This window comes from Rhinolophus ferrumequinum, chromosome 22 (genome assembly GCF_004115265.2).
Source record: "Rhinolophus ferrumequinum isolate MPI-CBG mRhiFer1 chromosome 22, mRhiFer1_v1.p, whole genome shotgun sequence".
Taxonomy (NCBI): Eukaryota; Metazoa; Chordata; class Mammalia; order Chiroptera; family Rhinolophidae; genus Rhinolophus; species Rhinolophus ferrumequinum.
The window spans coordinates 23,500,006-23,523,998 of NC_046305.1; the positions used below are offsets into that span (position 1 = coordinate 23,500,006).

General features: G+C 45.7%; 1 protein-coding gene across 1 annotated transcript; it reads left to right on the forward strand.

Moving 5' to 3' along the window:
- On the forward strand, positions 1-21,841 carry CD34 (CD34 molecule). The gene is made up of 8 exons (XM_033094028.1): positions 1-258; positions 9,768-9,950; positions 10,624-10,865; positions 11,914-11,994; positions 19,544-19,694; positions 19,944-19,996; positions 20,312-20,479; positions 21,083-21,841. The coding sequence occupies exons 1-8, from the start codon at positions 180-182 to the stop codon at positions 21,263-21,265; spliced, it is 1,140 nt and encodes a 379-aa protein (XP_032949919.1). The 5' UTR covers positions 1-179; the 3' UTR covers positions 21,266-21,841.
- Positions 21,842-23,993: the final 2,152 nt, after the last annotated feature.

Consider the following 23,993-nt stretch of genomic DNA (forward strand, 5'->3'; position numbering starts at 1 on the left):
AAGCTCACGTTGGTGGCAGCCAAGGAGAGGGGCCGGCCTTGCCAGGACTAAAGAGGGAGGGGAGGGGAAAAGCAAGAATCTCCCACCCCGCTTCCAGGCGGAGGGGCGGGAGCATCGGGTCCCGGCCCAGAAAGCAGTGTCTTGGGCTCTGTGCATCTCTCCGGAGCGGCGCGGGAAGGATGCTGGGCCGCAGGGGCGCGCGCGCGGAGCGCGGCATGCCGCGGGGCTGGACCGCGCTCTGCCTGCTGAGTCTGTTGCGTGAGTACCGGCTGCGCGCGCGGCCCGCCGGGCTGGGCGGCGAGGAGAGGCGCCGCTCCCCCGGAGGCCGAGCGCGCGGAGTCCGCTACACAGAGGGAAGGGACCCCTGCCTCGACCTACGCCCCACGCCTATGGCTGCTCCAGCCTTTGGTGGGATGAGGGCTGTGTGAACTGCTTCCAGCCGGGCCCAGCGCCTCACCTGTGAAATCGCTGGGGTGGGACAGGAAGGGAAGGCAACCACGCCGCGAGTGAACTAGCTCAGGTGTTAACCTGCGGTGAGCCCTGGGCTTCCTGGAGTCGGACGGTGCGACTCCCCAGAGTTGTCTCTAATATAAAGAGCTCCGAAGTTGCCAATGTCTCTTCGAGTTACCCAAGGTGCGGAGCGCAAAGTTGGAGCCAGAACCCGGAGAGGGGGAGGAGAAAAGCAGGGAAGTTTTACCGCTGATAGTTGATTCAGAAAGCCAGGGTCTGAGCTGGCTGCGGGGGAGGGGGGCAGGCGCCCATGGACCACCAGGACAGGGGGAGCCAGAATTGGACATTTGGAAAGGGAGCAAAACCAACTTGGGACCAGGCCGCGCGGGTGCAGCCCCCAGGAGGCCCAGAAGGCAGACCTGAGTTAGGGTGCCAGTGAAGTTTGGAATGAAGAACAGTCCCTGCAAAAAATCTTTGCATTTAAGATCGCAAAGCTGTTACAACTCCCTCTTCCGACACCCACACTCGTTCCACTGGAGAGAAGCTGGTGATGGATGGAGTTTGTTCTGCTCCCTGCCTCCCTCTCCCCACCACAACTCTCCCTGGCACCAACGCAAGATTGTCACGTTTGGGGGTTTTCTTAACCCTGCCCCCCTCCAAGTTCCAAAACTAGTGGACGGGTCAGCAGACTAGTGGACGCTCCTCCTCCACTCATCCACATACGCTCTTAACTTCTTAAGCTCTTGCTCTCACTTTGGTTAAAAAAAAAACAACAATAAATGTTTATTCTTAATTGCTTTCATTTGGGAATAACATGCTCCATCTCATCTCATTGCACTTAGAAGATTTTAAACATTGTCAGTTTTTCTCCCTTTTGCTCAAGATTCTGTTTCCAGCCCTCTAGAGCTCCCAATTCCCTGCTCTTACTAAAGGCCACCCACCACGGCCCCACAGGGTGGCCTGGGCCAGCCAGCTAGGCCTCTTTGCTCTCACTCTCCTCTGCTGTCCCTCTTTGGGTCCACCCAGTTGGAGAGAGACTCAGGGGACGGAAGAAGCTCTAAGTTAAGCTCTGGGGTGACCTGTTGGCAGCCCCAGACATGCCCCGTGAGGTAGAGAAAAAGCTGCCTCAGAGGTGTCCAAGCCCTAGAACGGGGACCTCCCCTGGGTGCTAGGACTGCGTCCTCATAACAGGGATGAGTTGATCATTGGCTCCAATTCCCATCAGATGCTCCACTTTGCTTTGACTACACAGCTTGTGATGGTGACGTGGTCCTGGGCTGAGTGAGGCCCACCCTTTCCTTATTTCCTCAGCTGGCCATTCTCAGTCTCCACTTGGCCTGCAGCAGTAGGGATGTGGGGGAAAGCAACTTAACCTCTTCAAAACCTCAGGTTGATATGCTGAGAATTTCAGTATCTCTGCTTGGGGTGAGGGGTAGGGCATGGGTCCCCGTTCTCAACCTTACCAGACTGCTTGGGCCAGTTTGTAGCTCAATGCCTTCTCTGAGAACTTTCTAGGGCGTGTGTTTTTTGAATACTAGGAGTTTTTCCATCCTGGGATATATCGAGGAATAAGTGAAATGAGTAACTATACCTTGAAATGTTAACAAAGGGGTGTTGCAGAAATTCTGTGCTATTATTACTGTGAAATTTAGGACAGAAGGGGATTATTAGTTTTCTCATCACTTACCGTGACCCAGAGCTTTGTTCTGGGAAGGTCTTTCTCCTGTCTCTGTGAGTTGGCATGGGGATGAGCACAGCAGCCAACGCAAAGGAGACTTTCTTTGTTGGAAATAGGTTGGCTCTGGGTGGTAACCAGTGTCAGGGTGGGGACTGAGAGGCCACCAGGTAGCACTGCCCCACAACCAGCTGGGAAGAGAAGACTTTCAGGTCATTAGGGAACCCCATTTGTCAGTCTCAGGGTATTTGTTTCCTCAAGCCTTCCATGGCCTGTCCTTTCTCTCTCCCTAACGACACCCCCAAGTCCCACCCCTTCACATTCCTCTTCTTCTTTTGGGTCCGTCGTGCCTGCTGACCCCACACCCATATCCTGTCTGGGGCTAGTGTAAAAGGGGGAAAAAGAAAAAGGAAAATAATTTTATCAGATATTTTCCAGAAGAGAGGGGACTCCACCCTTTGAATCTCTGCCACATGAGACCACGGAGGAGCAAACTTGGGGACCCCTGACTAATTCAGTGGTCCCCAGTGCTCCCCTTTGTAGGGGCAACCCTGCTGGCACAACCTTTGTAAATGCAAGTCTTCAGCTGCATTCCTGTTTGACAGATAAAACATGCCACCAGGGCAGTCTTTTTCTCATCCCTTTGGCTCCACCTCCTGGGAGCTTCATTCACTTGTCTTCATGGCCTTCATTCTCTGAGTCTTTGTCTTCAAAAGCTCAGGGCAAAGAGTGCCAAGCTGCAGCAGATAAACTCCTGCACAGTCTTACAAAAACAAATAAAAGGGAGGAACAAATTCCACTTCTTATGGCCTCACTGCCTGATTTCCTTTAGACCCTGGGCAGGCAGGCCTGGGCTGACTTTCAGGGTTGGATGGTTACCCAGCTCCACCCTCATGGTGCCTGGGCGTCCCTCTCTCATTGACTTTGCTTGACCTAACTAAATGGCCTGAGTGTAGAGAAGTGAAAACGTGAAGGTATGGAATCAAAAGAAAATGCTCAGAGTTGCCAGGGCAGAATTTCCATATTTTTCTGGGCTTTGACTCTAATGAGAACATTTTCTTCCCTCCTTGGCAAAGAAGTAAAAACACATTATCAATGACCTTTAGTCCCAAGGGTCTCCGACTTTGCTAAGGAGAAAGATGCATACATCTTGGGAGGATGAGATACAAAAAATGGGGATGCATCCCAAGGTGTGCTTCCTAGGACCTAGGCACCAGAGCCCACCTGGGAATGAATCACTTTCCTTCAGATGTAAAGGCAAAGGTCTTTTGACTTAATTGGAAAGGCTGTTCTTTGCCGATTTGGGGGAAAAGAAAAACCCAAAGAACCCACAACTGATATCTTCTAGGGGAACAGCATCTCTAGGGAGCCCGTTCCATTGTTTAAGAGAATTCCTTAAATAGTCTTCGGGGGAAAAAAACCTTGACCCCAGGACGCAATTCAACAGAAGGCTGAACTGATGAAAGAAAGTGGAACTTTGTGTTTGATGGGGCCAAGAGACACAAAGCTGAAGGACTGCAGGGTCCAGAAAGGTATGTAGAGAGGAGGAGAGGTGCCTGGAGTAGAAGCGTAACAGTGGTGAGTGGAGGGTGGAAAAGACCTGGCAAGGAGAGATTCCTCATGGTCAGCATGGCTGCTTAGCACAGTAATGTCTAGAATTTCAAAGTGATGTGATCGTCTCTTCTGGGCTGTGCTGTAATCTTGCTCTATGTTCTCACCTCCTCAGTAAACACACACTAGCCCTGTGTTAGTAGTGTTCTCGGGGAATAAAGGAATGAGTGCTTGGCTAGTCTACAGTGAAGTAATGCAGACAGAGGACGCCTGCAGCCTGAGGAAGGGGAAGCACGGAGCTTCCATCTGGGAGTCAGTGGCAATCAGGAAAATGGAGGAAGCGATGACGGAAAATGCAGGTCCCCAGGGAGAGCTCAGAATATTGGGGTTCGAGTAAGTAGATGGGGTCCAAAGCATACCATTTGAGCAGTAAAGGGAAGTCTCAGTGCACTGGACACACTCATGCTACAGATACTGGGTTTATACTCACACTTCAGTGTACCACTGACACGTAGGAAGGCCTCAGCCCAGTTCTTTGTTCTAGTCTGACATGGCCATACTCACCCAGGCCCATAACAAGGTTGCTTCCCGAATATTCCCAGGAAATATGGGTGGCTCACTATCTCCCAGAGTAGTTCATTCCGTTTACAAAGGAATAAGAACCCCATTATTTTCAGCGTTTCTTTGTATTGCGGTGAAATTAGCCTTCCTGTAATTTCTAGTCATTAATTCTAATTCCTTTCCTTGAACTACCACAGAATTAACCTGATCTTTCTTCATGACAATCCTTATAGACATTTCTAGTCAGATCCACTAGAAGATAAGATCCTTGAGGACCAGGATTGTTGTTTTTTCCTAATGACATTCACACCTAACAGTGTGAAGGAATCTTCTCTTATTTTGTGCTGCCCAAGCACTGAGCATGGTCCTTTGCACATCACTGGTGCTTATGAAAAATAAGAATGAATAAATCAGTGAAACGAACTTTGAAGAAAGTTGTTTATTTTCCCTCCCCAAATTCTTCTTTTCTAGATCAGAGATCAGCAAACTTTTACAGTAAAAGGCCAGATAGTAAATATTTTAGGCTCTCAAGGTCACATGGGGTCTCTGATGCATGTGCCACTTTGTTTTATTCTACAACACTTTAAACATATAAAAGCCATTCTTAGCTCACTGGCCATGCGATAAACAGCCCTTGGGTGGGATTTGGGCCACCATCTGTGGTTGCCAACCCCTGATCTAGATGAAATAACACTAGGCCCTCAACCGTATGACTTGGTTTCTAAAACTCTCTTAATTTTCTTTATCCTCCCATGGACACTTCCCAGTTTAATAAATTTCCCCTTAAAATATAGCAGCAAATGAAACTACCTAGAGGTGTTTGGTGTGAACACGCCTGATGCAAACACCCTTCACTTCCAGTGCTTATTCTGAACTCTGAGGATTATGCTAAGTGCCCTGAGTAAAACAAAGGAGTAGAAGAGATGGTTCTGGCACTCAAGAATTTTATAATGGAACGGAGGTGACAAGACCTATACTCAGGAAACAGCATACATGATTTGTTAGATAAGTGATGGAGTTATATGTCATAAGGTCTTGGAGAAGCAGAAGGAAAGGGGCCTATATTAAAGACAACTACTGTTTCTTGAGCATTTACCAGACAGGCTAATTGCTTTCCACCCCTTATCTCCTTTATTCCTCAAAACAACTAGAAAGTAGAAATTATTTTTATCCCCATTTTACAGGTGAGGTTTAAAGAGTGGAAGAAGCTTCCCAAGGCCACACAGCTATAGATCATGGTAGACAAGCCTTCCTTCCATCATGGCCTGATTGCAGACCCCAAGCTCTTTGTTTCCAGGCTCTGCTGTCTTCTCAAAACAGGCCATGGGCTCCCAGCACAGGCCAGTGTGTTTCTTCTTTCTACTACTGTATCTCTATGGACTAAGTCACCCAGGAACTCCTCCAAGAAACTCCTCTTGGGCGGGGTGCTACAATTTGAAAGGATGGGTAGAATGGAGCTGCTTGGCTAGGAGATCAGAAAACAGCACTAGCTAGCAAAACAATAAAACTAAGGGTCTGTGAAAAACAAGATCAAGTACAGGAAAACCCATTCTCTTAAAATACGGGAATTTAGTTATTTAGGTAGCAGAGCTTTCTGAATCTGAGGATTTCTGAGCCCCTTTTAAAGGTAAATGGAATCTTCAATTTACTAATTGTAGGTAGAAATCTTATGAAAATTCATTTACTCTTCCTCTGCTTCCTTAAGTGTACCAATAAGAGAGGACTTGGGCCTTCATGACTCAGATGTACCATAAACACAGTTTGGTCGTGGTGCCACTCAGTGACGTCGTTAAGTAAGGTGCATATATTTATTTACTCCTACCACGAACCGTTCCAGACTAGTGTGGGTTTTGATACTCATGTCTGTTTTTCATTTATTTCTGTTTCTTCACTTTCAGCTGCTGCTTCTCCTTATTGTTTGTTTCTAAGAGTCTCTTTCTAATTTTCAGTTTTAACTAGTATATTAGATATCCAAGCTTGTTAGAATTGTGTGTAAAACAAGAATAATTGCCCCTGAATAAGTACCGGTAAGCTAAATGGATGACTTTTACTACATGAATTTTGTGATATCTATTTGGCGTCTTAGAATCCTCATTTTGTTAACTTCCTGAGACCTTGTCTCCTCCCCTTGCTCCAAGTTCCAGAGTTGAGGTCAAATATGGTACCTAGGGTCAAATAGGGTCCCTAGGGAGACACAGTTAATAAAGATGGAATGAGAACTAAACAGAGAAGGTAGCATTTCATTTGACTTTACATCATTCTCACGCTCTGTGGGGTTAGAGTAAAGGCTGTGCCTCCAGTCTAGAATGGAATATAGTGGCGGTTTCATCAACTGCCTTTTAGAATCTGACTGGTAGGTAGGCTGCTATTACTCCCCTGCAGAGTAGGGGATCAGAAATTCAGATTAAAAAAAGGTCAGGATGTGATGGTTTAATGCCATGGATATGTGTGGGAAGATAGGATAAAAAGAGGACTGTGGTCAGTCTTGATTCTTATAAATGTCATTCCTTCAAGACCCCAGTCTCTTCATGGGCACTCTATAAATGAGGCCCTGGAGATTGTGAAACCAAGAGACTCCTCACTGATAGTCCCTAGGCCAGTATTGACTCCCAAGGCCCTGCCAAGGTGCCCCCTGTCCTACACCAGCTTATACATACCCCACGCTCAGCCTTGCCTTTCTCCCTCACCACTTTGGCCAGTTTCTCCAGAGTCTCAGAAGCTTCCCTGCTCACCCTAGGCTCAGGGACATGAAGCTGAGGCTGGGGTCCTGTTCTCATTTGCAGCCGGATCCTGCTACCTGAGCCTCGGTGCTTGGCCCAGTGGGAGGTGGGAGGAGGAGGCTCCTGTAGCTGGGAGCCCGACCCTAGTGCACTGGTAGCTGGCCTGGGCCCAGGGTTGCTTCATTCATCTGGCACAGGCACTTCTGTCCTCACAACTAGCGGCAGGTCTCTCTTCACATCTGGAAAAGTTCAAAACTGTTTGTCTGGGTGAAGGAGGCCCTGGGGGAGGGGATTCAAAAGCATGACATCACCTCAACCAGGCCCAGCTTCCTTTGGGGAGAGAAAAGGGCTGGACCAGGAGGGGCCAGATGGGATTCCCAGGAATTGATGTATTGTGGGGGAAGAGGAAAGGGTGGGCAGGAAGGCTGATATCAAGGGGGGCTCCAGCGGTGCCTTGGAATGGTTCCTTGAGAGGATGACCCTTCAGCTCATTGTCCAAATGTTCCCACCCTCTGCCCCCTACAGTGAATTCACACCGTAGGATCAGATTGCTGAGATGGTTCTACTTGAGGACAGAAGAAAACTGGATCTGCTTCCCCATCTATCTGATTTTGATCAACGCACCCCCTAATTAAGCCATACAGAAGCCCCTCCTTTGCCCTCCAGAACTACAGCCCCTCTGACCCTCTGCTTTAGAGTCAGCTAAGCCTCAGTGGCCCTAGTGATCTTTGCCCGCATGAACTATGGCTTTCCTTCTCTGCCAAAACCTTGGTGATTCCGATTCTCATCTTGAAAATGGAGATAGCAATAGTATTTTTTCCTTTCGCTCACCTGCCACATAATATTGATATGAAAGTTGTACTCCCTGTTACTATCAATCTCCTTGCAGCAGGCTGGGGCGGGAGGTAGATGTGGGAGAGTGAGACTTGTCACCACCTTAAGGAGAAACATTCTGGGCCCCAGGTTAATTGCCTTGAAACTGAAACCTAACTTCCCTCTTGTTGCTGAGGGAGAGAAGAGGAGTCCTTCTACACTGCCATTTACCTGGAAACCTCTGAAAAATACAGACCTAGCTCTCAACCAGGAAAATTGGTTAGAGATGGACCCTCAGGAGTTTTTCCTCAAGGATGGCACTGCTGAGTGTGAGCTCTAGATGCCAAGTCCACCCCTAACGTTCATCAGGCCCAAGCCAAGCGTACAATGAGGCCCTCATACTATACTTCTAAATACTTCCAAGTTATAAAGGCCAACCAACTGATAAATAAAGTATCTTCTTTCCTCTTACCCTAAAAAACATATCTTCGTGTTCACCTGGGAGGCCGGGTTTGAATTCGGGACTCTCAGAGCCCTAGAATTCAGTGCCACAGTGTGGCTAAGCAGGGGGAGGTGGCCCTTGGCTCCAGCGCCCCCTTCTTCTTTTCTTCTTACCCATGACTCTGGCCCACACTACAGGGGATCTTGATGCATGGAAGGGATACCGCACCCACACGTTTACACTCTGACCCTGCCCCTGCAAAGAGCCCCCCTTTGCTGTCCTGGGGCCTTGGAGATGCACACTCTGGTGCTGCAGCCCACGCTCAGAAGGATGGGCTGTGAGAAAAGGCCTGTGCAGGTCCTCAAGTGAACAAGAAGTTCTAAGATTTCTGGTCCCCAGCATATGATCTGGAAGAAGGGGTACTTCTCTTTTGGCCCCTGGACTCCTCATGGTTTGGGGAAGGGCAGGGCAGGAGAGGAATAGAGTATGAACTCTAAAATGCAGGGCCCAGGCAGGAATCTTCTCCTCCCTGGTCCAAGGATGGCATTGCTGGGTACCCCAGGAAACGTGGAAAGGCAAGGACCCTTGTGAAGACCTTCAGAGAATAACTTGATGCAGGAACATGATCCTGTAGCAATTTAACATGTTTTCTCATTGATTCTCCCAAGAATCTTTGTAAGGAAAAACCCTCACTGTAGAGATTGGTGCACACACACACACACACACACACACACACATTAAATTACATAGTTATTGGCAGAGCCAGAACTAAGTTCTCTAGCTCCCCACTACATCTAATGAGAGACCAGGCCTTATGTTTTCTAGTCTATCATTTGGATTTCTAGGGCAGAGCTTCCTGAAAGAAATCTTGGGTTTGCTTGCTGAAGATCTTCAACCCAAAGAAAGGAGAATACGTTTAAAGGCCATGTGGAAAAGAATGAGGGGAATTTGGGAATGGGGAATTCTAGGGAGGATAGAAGATTTTTAAGGGGATTGTATAGAGAATGGTGGAATCTAGTGATTATTCCAAGAATTAATTTGGTGGATGGAGAGTGACAAAAAGAGAGATGGATACATTAAAAAGGAAACGGGTACATCTGCCCCACATTTTAGATCTATGTAATATTTATTCAGCTATAATTTGATCTTTTAATATTTTACTTAATATGTTATAAACATTGCCTCATATTCTCATGTTGCTATAGTTTTTTCATAATTTTTTTATTTATAATGATTATAGTATGTTAGGTACATATGCCATTTGTCCTATTGTAATTCACTTACTTGCAAATTTTCCCTCCTATAAATAGTACTATACATACTATACTAGGCACGTGATACGTACAAGCTTTTCCTTCCCTATTTCCTTAGGGAAAATCTAGTAGTGGGAAATTCGTTGCCTGTCCAGAAGGATGCTTTTGTTGCTGCTGTCTTGACAGGGATGGCAGGGGATGTTTTAGACGGATTCTACCTGAAGTCCAGAAAACGAATCAGGTGACATCATGAGGCTCCAGGACAATTTAGGTGCTGACCGTTCTTCCTCGTTTCCCTACAGCCTCTGCGTTCACAAATGTGACTAACTCGGATAATGTTACCTCAGAGTCATCTACCACAGGAACATTTTCAGCTGTTCCTACAATTGTATCCAACCAGGAAACAGCAACACCAAGGACTCCTGAAAGTACCACATTCAAATGTGGCTCTCAGGACAGCAATGCGACCACAGCAACCATCTCAGGTAAAGAGTGTTTGTCTCAGGCCTCAGAGGGAAGCTGCTGGTGCTTGGGTAAAGCATTTGATGCTTGCAGACCACCCCCCGCCCCCACTTTTGCCCACAGATGAGAACATACAAGTGCCTTGTAATAATGGCTTGGGATCATGTTAAGGATACCCTGAAATAAGTTTTAGATAATTCTTTCTACAGTGTCAGCTTCCTCAGGCCAACACCTTGGCAGCTGATCCTGATCAGTAATGCTCCTTGTACTTCTGCCCTCAAGCTGTGTTGAACTTAGTGATAAAATAAAGATTAAATGAGAACTCCTTAGACATCTCTGGTCTCTTCTAAGTGAAGGAAAGTGTGTACAGGTTCAAACTGGGAGTCTTTGACTTCTTTAGGGTGGACCAGCATCCAGTTAAGTTTTGGATCTTGAGGGCACTTCTAATACATTCTAGATTATAGCTATGGCTGCAACCGCTGGCTTGAAATCAGTTTGGTAAAGGTTAGGACATAAGGTAACTCTTAACTCTCCCAATTCCCTTTTCTGGGTTAAGTTATTGCCTATGTTGTTATCTATAAGGTCTTCATTCAAGACAGTGAACTGAGATGTGTGTGTGTGTGTGTGTGTGTGTGTGTGTGTGTGTGTTTATGCAAATGTGCACACAAGAGCACTTGTATTTTTGGTCTATTTCAGAGACTGCAATCAACATCACATCTACCTCTGAAATCTCCTCAGTTCCTGGAACCATGAGCTCTTCAGTGCAGACACAGACCTCTTTAACCGTCACAGTGTCTTCCACCCCAATCAACTTTTCGGCTGCAGATATGACCTTGAAGCCTAGCATGTCACCTGGAAATGTTTCAGATCCCCCACACAATAGCACCAGCCTTGTGACATCTCCCACATCATCATCTTCTACCCCAAGTACTATCAAGGTGGGTGAATTGGGCCAAAAATGGCAGATTGCTGCCTCACTTCATATGTATTCAAGCTCTCTCTTCCCCTCAACCTCTTCTCATCCCAATCAATGAGACTTGGGTTTGGGTCATTAGGAATGAGCATGGAAAATATGAAGCTTAAATATTGCTGAAAATTCAGGATAAGGGGAGGGGGAAGGTGGAGTCAGGTGGCAAGGCTTATCTGTGCTACGAGTATTGCATTTCCAAGGGAATGCAATAAAGGGAATTCTCTGAGGTGCATCCATTCCTCTGTGTCTTTTTCTAGTACCTTTTGGTCTGAGCTTTGACCAGGGCACCTTTCCCCTTTGGCCATACTTGGAAACCATCCTCCTTGATGGAGCTGCTTTTCCCAAAATATTGAGGACAAATACCATTTCCTCTATGTGAGGAGGTTTGGTGGCTGCGCCAGGCATAGAGAGGCAGTGTGGAACTTGGCAGACCAGAGATGGTGAACCTGCCCTTCTCAGCCTTGGGGCCGGTGGCTGTCAACGGCTTTCAGCAGAAAGGGTAGAAGATATGAGGATGTGGAGCCTGAGAGCTGGCATGAGATGGGGCCGGGGGGCTTCCTGGTTATTGTTTTTAAAGGAGCTAGAATAGGAGTCTGGAGAGACCTAGGGGCCAGGAAGAAAAAGAGTGTCCCGGGGATCTACCCAGCCTCTCCATTATCTATCTGTATGGCCTTACTGCAAGTGAAAAGTCACTGCAGGGAAAACAGACTGAATGGGAAAGGATCCTCTCCTCTTCCATTTTCACACCATCCAAGTCACTGTTTACCAAGAAGACCTACTTGCCTGCAAGCCCAGGCCAGTCACAAAAGTTGCAATTATCTGCTGGGGTTAGGCGTTGAGGTGGAATAAGAGAGTATGACTATTATAAATCGCTAGTCCTCTAACAAATTTTTAAATTTCTTTCTCTCTAAAATCTCTTGAGAAAGTACTTTACATAAATCAAACTGGAAAAGAGGTGGCGAAGAAATGAGGGACAAAGATACTGGCTTATTTACTTTGTTTTTGTTTTAATACAGGGAGAAATCATATGTTCCAAAGGCGAAGAAGTGAACTCGACACAAGGTATCTGCCTGGAGCTAAATAAGAACTCCTCTTGTGTAAGTCAAACTTCCCCCCACCCCATCTCTATTCCTTTTCCCTCCTCCTCCCCATGATGCCTTCTGAACCTCCTGAAGTCATCTTGGACTGAATGTACTTTGGTGGGTGGAGGACTTAAGCTTGGTCAGGCTGCTTCCAATACTGAGCTTTGGGTTTAGGGAGTAAGAAGCCCCATCTGGTGGACAAAGAGGAAAAAGACTATTTTATTTAAATTTATTAAATAGTTATTTTTTCCCCTCCTCTGAGTGCATTTAATATATACAGTCAAATTTAAGTTTCCTTTTATGTTAAGAAAGTCCTTTGTGAAATATAGTCACCTAAAATATTAATTTATTTGTTGTTCTTATTTGCATGTAATTCTTTAATCCATATAGAATTTCTTTTGCTGTAATGCTGTATTTTCCATATAACCATTTTCCCTAACATTATTTATTGAGTGGTCCTTTCCCTTGTTGATTGGAATGCTTCTTTTAGCTTGCATTAAGTTTTCATATGTCTCTGGGAATATTCTGTAGAGCTTTTTTATTTATTCAGTTTGTCTTATTTTTTTGGCCAGTTTTAAATTTTAAAAAATATATTATACTTTTACATTATAATACTTTTAATACCTAGCCAGGAAGGTCTTTGCTCATTATATTATACAAAATGTAAAGTATTTTCATCTATTCTTTTAGAAAAACTTTAGGAACATTTTGTCGAGACAGAAAAAAAATTAAAATTTTAATTGAACTACTCTAAAATTCCTCCATTTTTTCTGATCTTCTCTTGTATTGTTGAGCATCCTGTGCTTTTTTTTTTAGTTTTAAAATTTTTTCCTATAAGTTTTATAGATTTCTTAAAGTTATTTATGATATAGATTTCCCATTATATATTTCAATTGATTGTTGCTAGCATATTAGAAAGTTAATTAGGTTTTAAATTTTTATCTGAGGTTTAGCCATTTTCTTTAACTTGCTTATTAATTCCAGAAGCTTTTTAGTTGATTCTTTTCTGTTTTTAAGGTAAGCTATCATGTTATCTACTACAATATGGTGTTTTTCCCCTCCTTTTTAGTAGTTATGCCTCTTGTTTCAGTTTTATGTCTTATTGCACTGGTAATAATGTACAGCAAGTGTTAATTTTTAATGCTAGCAGACCTCCTTGCTTTGTTTCAATAAATTCCAGTTTCCTGACAGTAACAAGGCTCTAGGTGAAGGATGGGACAAGAAGAAGAGCAGTATTTACTTGTAGAAAAAGAAAGAAAAAAACACTTTCATACAAGTTGAGAATACATTTAAGGGAATGACATGTGTGATGTGTGACGTACATAGATTGGAAAGGGTCTGGGTAAAGACTAGTCCGTAGAGGGCATTAAGTTACGTATTTTGTCCATTCTAGCTATTAATATCTTACCTGCAATTATCAGTTGGGTGACTCTGACTCAAAGATCTTTTAAAACTATGCCTAAGAGAAGAATTTAACCTAAGACTTTAAAAAACAACAGAAATTGTGAAGATATAGCTCACACAATGGAATAACCAAATACAATTTGCAAAACAGTTAACTTAAACATGAATATACAATGTGCAAGTAATACTGCATGTTTCTCATGCTGATTTTCAACTCTATTCATTAAAAAATATTGCCAAACCCTTTGCCAATTGTAGCCAAGGAAACTGACCAGCTATTTTTTCTTCTTCTATTTCTGCCATCTTGGTTGAGTATGTATTTTCTTGTGTATCACACAGGTCTGAGCCAGAATGCTAATTCTTTGTGCCAACAATTTAGAGCTAATTGCAGTGTCTGTCTATTGCTCCTCAAAGCTCACGTTTAACTAGGGTCAACATATAAAACAAGTGCCAGAAATTTACTGTTACTCCAGAAATAGTTCCTCTTATGTTGCTGTGGGCTCTTTCACGCTGTCGTCTTTACTGTCTAATCTATGTGTATTTTGTGCCACAGATGAAAAGGTCTTCATTCTCCTCTGAAATTTGGGGAGGATCTGTGAGTAGTGATAGGGAAAGAGAGCAGTTGCCTCGGTGCCCTAAATAAGGCTCTGCACTGCCCCCAACGAAGCAACTCTGGTAGCACCAGTGTAGTGCTATTGCTTCATTGTCCTTCCACCACTATTGATCGATCCCCTTTTCTTCCTGAGGGCTCCTCTTCCTCAGACCCAAGCAGCAGTGCCTCATAGGACTCCCCAAGGTCATTTTTCCTCAGTCAGCCATCCTTGTTCCAGAATTTTTAGCCACAGCTCCCGATTGTGTCCCAGATAGATTCCTTTTCCTTGAGTCCTACTGCATGATTGTCTGATAACCAATCTGTTCCAAAGACTGTAAGTAGTGTAGCGTTAATTTTCCATAGGTCGCATTTGTACTTTTGGTGTCAGAAGGCTTTAAAGTACTGGTTCTAACCGTGGGAAACTCAGGCCCTACTCACAATGTCATGAGAAATCCAATCTCATGAGAGTCTGGATTTCCCTACCATCACGTCCTTGAGTACTTATGTAATGTTAGCATGCTCCTACATCTATATTCCCAAAATAGAAACACGCATGCATTGTTCTCAGCGATCCAGATACTCATTCTGCATTGGTACCTACTGAACATCCAACATGTTAGCTCCCATTCTGTAGGTTCTTTAGACCTTTTTTCTGTACCTGCTTTCTGTAGACATTTGTATTCCAACCACTTCTTTTGCTCCCCATCCTTCATCTCTAGGCAGAAGTCACCTATTTCATCCAGGGAGAGGAAAGGAAAGGCAATCCAGACTCTTCTCAAGCCCCTGGTATCACATGTCAAAACCCTCACTAGCAGAACGTGTCACTCTAAGTCTGACTTTCATTTTCTCTGCCGCAATGTCAAGTTAATTAAGTTTTTGTGCTTGTGGTTTCTCAACTAGTTTCTAAAATGTGTGAGTACCTTATTCTCTTATGCTATACCCATTAGTCCAGGGGAATCCACACACACACAAAAGTTTAATGGCAGTAAAACACACATAACATAAAATTTACCACCTTAACCATTTTTTTAAGTGTACCGTTCAGTAGTGTTATGTACATTCACATTGTGGGGAAGCCAATCTTTAGAACTCTTTTCATCTCCCAGAACTGAAACTCTCCCCCATTAAACAATTCCCCATCCCCCATCCTCCTAGCCCCTTGACAACCACTGTTCTACTTTCTGTCCCTATGAATTTAATTACTCTGGTACCTCATATGAGTGGGATCATACAGTGTTTATCTTGTTGTGACTGGCTTATATCACTTAGTATATATAATGCCTTCAAGTTTCATCCATGTTGCAGCAGGTGTCAGAATTTCCTTCCTTTTTAAGGTTCAATAATCTTCCATTGCATGTAATTACCCCATTTTGTTTATCCATTCATCCACTGATGCACACTTGGGCTGCTTCCACATTTTAGCTATTATGAATAATGCTGTTATGAACATAGCTGTAGAAATATCTTTTCAACACCCTGATTTCATTTCTTTTGGTTATATACCCAGAAGTGGAACTGCTGGATCATATGGTAATTCTTATTTTTAAGTTTTTGAGGAACTGCAATACTGTTTTCCATAGCAGGTGCACCATTTTGCATTCCCATCGACAGTGCAAAAGGGTTCGGATTTCTCCAAGTCCTTGCCAACACTTGTTACTATTATTATTTTTCAATATAGTAGCCATCCTAGTGGGCATGAAGTAGTATCTCATTGTGGTTTTGGTTGACATTTCTTAATGATTAATGCTGTTGAACATCTTTTCATGTGTTTATCGGCCATTTGTATGTCTTGGAGAAATTGCTATTCAAGTTCTTTGCCCACCAATTTGGTTTTTAGAACTACCTTTAGAGCCACATCTGTTTATATGCAGAGGCTTTATTTACTCAGCTAGCTCACATCACATTTATTCTGTCACACTGACTTCATCTGAGGTGGACTGTCTCCAGCCTCCAGATTATGTCCTCCAGGCCCACGCCTTCCTTGCCCTATGCCCAAACACTAAAGGTCAGTTTCCATGCAGAAAAAATAACTTACAGATGGAGGACTAATGAAGACAGTGTGTCTCCTGGAAAGAGCCTGAAATCTGGAGACAGTATAACCTCACCCTTGGTCAGCTGCCCACTTTTTGTGTAGCAGGTCCTTTAATTATTCCAGACCCTATATGAACATAGAGGTTGTGCCTGCACTTTCAAATTCACACTAAAGTAAACCAAATTATTGAGAGAAAAAGAGAAAGAGGGAGAGGTACAAGAAGAGGGAGATGGAGAGGGAAAAGGAGAGGGAGAGGAAGAGGGAGAGGGAGAGAGAGAGAGAGAGAATGGGGCAAGAAATAGTCAGCATTGGGAAATATCTTAAAGGTCATTTAGAAAAAAATACCTGTCTTTCTCTCCCCACTCCAATGCTTCACATTCTTCTTTAACATGTTAAGAGTCTTTGCACAGTTTGAAGATGCTAGAAAGGTTGCATAGTTTTATTATTGTGGTTATTCTGTTTGCAAAGTAATGTGTGCTAGCAGATGTCGTTAGGGGCTTGCAAATCTGATTCTCATGAGCAAAATGGTGAGGCTGTGAGTTCCTCCTGCCCACTCTCCATGATGTCTGCCCACAGCCTCTCTTGGGGGAGGATGTTTATTTCAAGCATCCGGAGAAGCATTGTGCTTTGTTCAGGATCCACCTGCTCCTCTCCAGGCCCAAATACAATTCACTGATGCCGTTGGATTCCAGAGTGGGAGGCTGGCTGCTGTTATTCCCTTGAATTTAGTCCAAGAAGCTAAGCAAGGGGTGGAGGGACTTTGTGTGAAGGCCAAACCAGTTGGGATGTTAGCTTGAACAACAATTCACTGAGTTCTTGTGTTTATTTTGTGCTATGCTTCATGCAGTCTGGGTTCCAAATTATATAATGTACACACTAAGGAGTCTTACAGTCTAGTCAGAGAGAAATGACAACAACAGTAAGGCAGAATATGATTAAACATCAACATGTGGATTCTAGATGATACAGTATATAAGGTATTGCTATTATTCATAGTAATAACTGCCATTTATCCAATGCTCATTAGGTTCCAAACACCTTGTTGGGACTCTTCATACAACACCTCCTTACTCACCACAACACCAACACTTCATACAACACCTCCTTACTCATTCTTCAGTCTTCAACTGAAGAATCTGACACTCAGACAAGTTGCATGACATGCGAAGAATCTAGTAAATAGCAGAGCTAAGGTTGATGCCCAATCTGATGGGCAGTAGGACCAGCCTCAGGAGGAGGTGAGATTTGACTGGAGTCTTGAAGGACGGGAATCCAAGGGAGAAGGCAACGTTCTTCATTTTCCTGTCGCAGGCTCCCACACCCTGGGCTTCCTCACTGTGGTGCCCACAGTCAAAGGCCTCTCCCGCCACCCCCGGCTTCTCCTGCACACATTCTGCCCGTTCTTCAAGGCCTATATTGAGATGTTTCTGATAACCCCAAACCAGATGTATGCTCACCCTCCTTTGAATGTCCATAGCACTTTAGTTGTACCTTTCTTTGGTACTTGCCATGTAATTAGCTCTGTGACCTCTTAGTCTCTTTGTGCCTCAGTTTCTTCATCTATAAAATGGGCAGGATGATAGTACCTATCTCATAGGGTTGTGTAAGGCCTAAATGAGTCAATATGTGTAAACACCTAGAGCAGTGCATGAGACAGTAAACACCATTTATTTTCATTGCCATGCACACAAACTGAGAGCTTGGACCATGTGGAATTCATAGCTAACACACACACACACACACACACACACACACACACACACACACCACACTCATGACACACACACAGAGGCTTTCACACAGTGTCTTATATTCAGGGCTTGATACATGTCAGAACAGCTGAATCTGGTTGAGGTGCAGCTTCTTAAGACTCTGCAGACTGAGGGAGGTGCCACTTCGTTTGGCTTGTTTACATTGTGCAGGGTCCCTGTCCCTCTGCCCCTCTCAGGAAAGGGACATATTTCAACCAGAGACTGTCAGAAACCCAGGGTCATGCAAGCAGGACTTCCATCCTCATTCAGACGGCGTGGCGTTAAGGAAGGTGTAGTGCTCAAGGAGAAGCCATGTAAGGCTCTGAAGAGAAATGGGCCTAGAAAGGAAGGTGACTGTTGATCATAGCCAATGTGGTGTGTGGACTACCTACAGAAAATGCAGTTTTAAAGAGGCAGATTTCTCCAGAAGCAGAGCCTTTATCCAAGGGAGACCTGAAGAATCAATCCTTTTCCTGAGGGGTGAAGCAGCAGTGGCCTGAGAATTCATTTCTCTGAGACCTCGGCTCTTGGGGACCTTCTGAGGCTACCGTTGGACTCATCTTTCTGTGACTTGGAGGTTCTGTAGCCCTGCTCCCCTAGCCTCATCCAAGCCCAGTGAGTTTCACTCCGCTCCCTAGCATTCCAGCTGATGCAAGAAAGCTGGCATCTGAGAGCAATGTTGACCTTGCCTTGTGCAGAAGCAAAGAAGCCTGGGTTTTCCTGCTTTGGGCCACAGCAGTAGGAAAGTACCCAGGCTGCTTTCCAAACTAGGAGGGCCCTCTGGACTTGTCCATGAAGCAGTCCTGCCCACAAACAGGAAGCTTTCTCCTCCATGGAGCCTCAGTTCTTATGGCTCTCACATACCTCAGGAGTTTTCCCCTAACAGGAAAGTTGTCAGAACTGTTCAGGCATTTCCTCCTCCACCATCTGCCATCTGGATAGAGGAGAGAGTCTTGGTTTCCATTCCTTTCCTGTGCAGGGGAGGCCACTCTGGTTGGAGGCTGCTGGAATAAATCCTGAGAGGTGTGAGAACAGCGTGTTGGAAGGGCACAGCTTGTTTCTAGTTCATCCATTTCCTGGGGCTCACTGTTAAGGAATGATCAGAGTTTATCCTCTGAGTTGAGTTCCTGAGTCCTATTGTCCAGTCAGCAACCTGGAAGAAGGTCTACGAACCTTAAACACATGGGTTCCATGCTTTTAATGGAAAAGGGGAATGGAGGACTAAACAAAAACCCCATTTCCATTTGAGCCATAATCTTTGTGAGATCCCCTTGGAAAGTAAGAGGGAAGGGACCGAGGATCCCAATGAGTCTATAGTCATGGATTTGATCTCCACTCATCACTTTTCTTGGCTCTCCTCCAATATTTTGAAATACCGTAACGTTGAAACAAAGACTTCTCTCCTTGTTAGTATTGCACTATTAAGATTTTCTGTTATTTGCAATTTGTTCTGAATTAATTTGAATAGTATATGTGTACATGGAAATGCTAAATAAGAAATTTCCTAAATTTGTTCTCTGGCATCTTACAGATGCCATCTTACACATAAGACACTAATAGACATATTTTGGTACAGAGACATTTTTGAGGTTTTTTTCTTATTATGTTCTTTCACATATATAATTCGTGATTTTTTTTTCCAGTTGGAATTTTATAAAAAGGATCCTTCTTGTTGAGGGGGATAACAGTGTGAATTTAACCAGAACTATTGTCAAGACTCTGAATGCAGTTTAGGGCTTCCCAGTAACTTCATCTCTTGCTCGTCATTTTTCTCTGTGTCCCCAGGAGGACTTTAAGAAGGACCATGGAGAGGAACTGATCCGAGTCCTGTGTGGGAAGGATCAGGCTGAGGCTGAAACCAGGAGGTGTTCCTTGCCCTTTACCCTGTCTGAGGTGAGGCCTCGCTGCCTGCTACTGGTCTTAACCAACAGAGCAGGTAAGGTACATATTTGTCTTGGGGGCTAGGAAGGGAGTGGGGCTGAAGTTAGAGGATGCTGAGTAGAAATCAGGCATCTTAGCTCAGAGAGCGCAAGTGCCAGGGAGAAAGGCTGGGCTGACTTTGGTAGAGGCTGTCCTGAGATGAACCACCCTGACCATCAGAGCATCTTCTAGAACAACATAGGAGGGTAGAGTAGGATGAGCTGGTCAAACTTTGAGATTCAGTACCTCCTGTTTCTAATTCTAGAACTTTCCAACAAGCTCCAACTTCTGAAACAGCACCAGTCTGACCTGAGAAAGGTAAGTTTTCTAAGATGATGTGTCGGGCATTCACTGAAGTAAGGGAGAAAATCATTATCTTCTCCAGACCTGCCCTTCCTACCTCTGTATCCTTCTCCAGCCGTCTTCACCTTTCTATGATTGAAACAAAATTTTACAGTGTACCTTAGTTAAGATGTGTCAGCCTTGAATCCTATTTAGAAAATCCTGGAGGTCAATGTCTTCTTGTGTTTGTTCACTGTTGAGTCATACCCAGTGATCTAGTGTAGGATGAATTCTTTTCTAAAATTCACATTCCACAAGTAACTGGGCTCTCTTTTCTGTCTTCTCTTCAAGCTGGGGATCCAAGACTTCACTGAACGAGATGTTAGGAGCCTCCAGACTGATTCCCCCCGCAAGATCCTGATTGCACTGGTCACCTCGGGGGTCCTGCTGGCTGTCCTGTGCACCATTTGCTATTTCCTGATGAACCGCCGCAGTTGGAGCCCCACAGGAGAAAGGCTGGTCAGTCTTGGGGTCCAGGCCAAGGGAGTACGGAAAATAGTGGTGTTCTGGGGAGGTCCATGGACAAGTCAAAAAAATATATAGCAGATTGGAAAGGGGGCACTAACTGGGGCCAACCCATATCACTGTGGTAACAGATGGTTCATGTCAACTATTTATTAGTTTCACTGGGATAGTTCAACTGGGTACGATCAGAACAGGCTGCTAAATCAGCCGCTTATTTGCAAGCACATTAAATGACCACAGGTACTACTTGGCTCACAAGAAGGGGACATGTGGAGGAAAAAATCTACTCTTGCAGTGTTCTGCATGAGGAAGGACACGACTGGGATTTGACTCTTGGTTCTGGGCGGGGGAGGGTATTATCCCCGGGGACTGCCTGGTTTCTGGCGGTAGCTGGCTGCTGAGCGGCAGTGGCGTGGCGTGGTGCCTGTCCTCTGTCCTTTCTCCTTTAGGAGCTGGAACCCTGACTGCTCTTCAGGAAGAAAGGAGTCTACACATGCAGCTTCAATGCCCCCTCTCCTTCCTACTCCCTTTCTTTCCCCACCGGTATCTCACTCCCCTGCTTACTAGATAATGCTCCTTTATTTATATACCGTTTAGGGTGAAGACCCTTATTACACGGAGAACGGTGGAGGCCAGGGCTATAGCTCAGGCCCTGGGGCCTCCCCTGAAGCTCAGGGAAAGGCCAGTGTGAACCGAGGGGCTCAGGAGAACGGGACCGGCCAGGCCACATCCAGAAATGGCCATTCAGCGAGACAAGTTGTGGCTGACACCGAATTGTGACTCAGCTGGGTGGGGCAAGGCTGGGCAATGTCTGGGGAAGGGATCCTCCCAACATCTGACCACTGCTTCCCTGCTGGAGGTGCCATCTCCTACCTTCTCCCTTTTCCACTGCACACACCCTCTGAGGCTTTTACTAGGGCCCTGTGCTGCACCACCTCGGGGTTCTCTCCACCCTGCCCTTTACACATTCAGCAATCTGACCCCAGATTTGGGTCTTCTTTGAGTAAAGGCATGATGGGGAAAAGCCAAGGTTCAGAGAAGCTCCCCGTGGGGGTTGATGATCTTGCAGCATTCACACATGACCCCTGCCCTCTCCCTCCTCTCTGCCTCATTACAGGAACTGCCAGGGGAAAGCATAGGTTTTTCTGGGCTACAGTGTCCTCCCAGGAGTCTCTGTCGTTTCTGTTACTTCCTTATATTTTTGTTCTCTACTTTAGCGAAATCAAACCCACCCATTGCACTCGCTCCTTTGCAATGATATAACCAGAAAAACTTGTTGTCTTACGCCATGGCCCTTATGTCCCCTCCAAGTCACTGTGGATTCAGTCACCAGCTTCCCTCTGGCTCTCCAAGTCCCCCCCCCCCCCCCCCCCCGAGCTCCACAGGTTCCCCTTGCATCTGTGTATAGAGAGCTGCCCCGGTTTCTGGCTGAGCCTGGAACTGGGCTCCGAGGTTTAGAACAATGTCCTGGGTCTCTGTGTTTGGGAGACAAGGTGGAGCTGCATGGACACACATGTTGCCACTCGTGGGGGCAAATGGGAGAGAGTATATGGCTCGGTCTTGGTCTTTCTGGAGCCTTGCAGAGCTTCTGATTGGGCTCCTCTTTCTCCCTGTGGTTAGACTGGACAGGAACATGGACCAGATCTTTGAACCAAGCCTCTTGAGCTGTGTGTATCTGAGGAAGCCTCTTGCCCTTAAGCGAGGTCCTGGCCTTGTCCTCTGATCTTGATGGCTTCCTCCTTCTTCCCCCGATTCCTGGGGTGAGCTGTGTCCTCAGTTCCCCAGTAGATTCTTCTGTCTCTGCCTTCCCCACCCTAACCCCCTTCACTGCCCTGCACCCCATGTGTTCAGGGCCTCGGGATATCTCCAGAGGACCCTCACCACAAGCTGCCTCCTCTGTGGATGAGCAGGTTCTCTTTTGTTTTTGTTTTGTTTTTTCCAAATGGGTGAGCAGGAATCCTGGTTTCAATGACGGTTGGAAATAGAACTTTCCAGAGATAGGAAGATAGGGTGGATTTTTTTTTTCTGAATAAAAAATGGTGTGTAAATACTGTAATTAAAGTGATAGTGAAACACATTTGTTCTGTGGCTCTGCCCCAGCTGGATATGTCTAAATGCCACAGCAGTGTGTCTCTCCAACAGATCTGGCTGCACTGTGCAGTGATGTGGTAGGGAGGGGCTAGCCAGGGAAGGGACGGGACTATCTCAGAGGACACAGGTACCAACCAGGATGCTGCCCCTTGGACTAAGTCTGGAAATACTCCCCTCTCTGCGGGGAAACAGAAGAGGTTGACATAGTAGCTGGACGACCCTAATCATAGAAAAAAAGGCAGACTAGAATGCAGCAGGGGCCTTCAGGATGGGAGGATGGTATGCTGAGAACTTAGGAGCCATACCCTTGCAAAGACTTTCAGAGAAGAGTCACGTTCTGGTAACTGTATGCAAAAAAATGCAAAACAAAGGGAAGGCACCGTGCCCTATGGACCCTCTATGGTCCTAGCTGGGAGCAAAACAGTGAAGGACAATGTGGGGAACTTCTGCTTTAGAGATCTGGCTGCCAACTCCAGGAGGGGGTGGTCTCCTCCCTCAGCCTCTAGACAGCTGGCCTAACTGCAAAACCTTCTGTACCCACACCACCTCCAGGGCCTAGACACCCCCACCCCCACCCCAGACCATAGGAAGTGGGGGAGGGCATGCTGACGGACACAACTGAGTAGCTTCAGGAAACACTCCCAAGTGTGTCAACAGTGGTACAGGCAGTTGGGGCCAAACAAAGGACCCTTCCATTCTTATCTCACCAAAGCCAGACCTTTCCCTTTAGCACTGCCCCACCCCCACACCCCCCTAGCTTTCTCCAAAGCTCTAACCAGAGGTTCCTCCCCAGGAGGTGATCTAAAGGCTTCCCTGGAAGGTGATGGCTGATTGTGGGAGGGTGGAAAAAGAAGTCAGGTTGGCCTCCATCTATCTAGTCACACATCCTGCCACGAGAGTGACAAGATGAGGGTCTGGCCAGTTAGGGGTGGCAGGGAAAAGGGGTGAGTACAGGGTACAGACTCCCAGGAAACATGGGAAGAGGAGAAAAAGCAACTGAGTCTTTGAACCGCCTCCAGCCTGAGGCCCAATAACCTCAGGGTATTTTACCCCGAGTATGTCAGAGTGTACAGACTTTGGGAGGAAGGGGTGCATGTGTGTATAGTTAAGGGTGGTAGGGTGGTGACTAGTTCTCTCTGATGGCTGGACTACTTGTTTTCTAGAAAATCACACTTTCCCCTTTGGCCTGAACATCCTGGTGTGGCAATAGCTCCACCTGCTGGCCTTCCTGGGCTCCTACCGCTCAGCTTCAGTTCAATTGCCTCCATGTTGGGTTTCTCCACCCTTGAACGGCCTAGTCCAATTGATCTCGTACACGAAGCTCATATAACCATAGAAATGCACCGCTGGAGAGGACTGCAAAGGTACATTCAACTCAACTCCTTATGGTATAGTTAAAGACAAACTAAGACCCAGA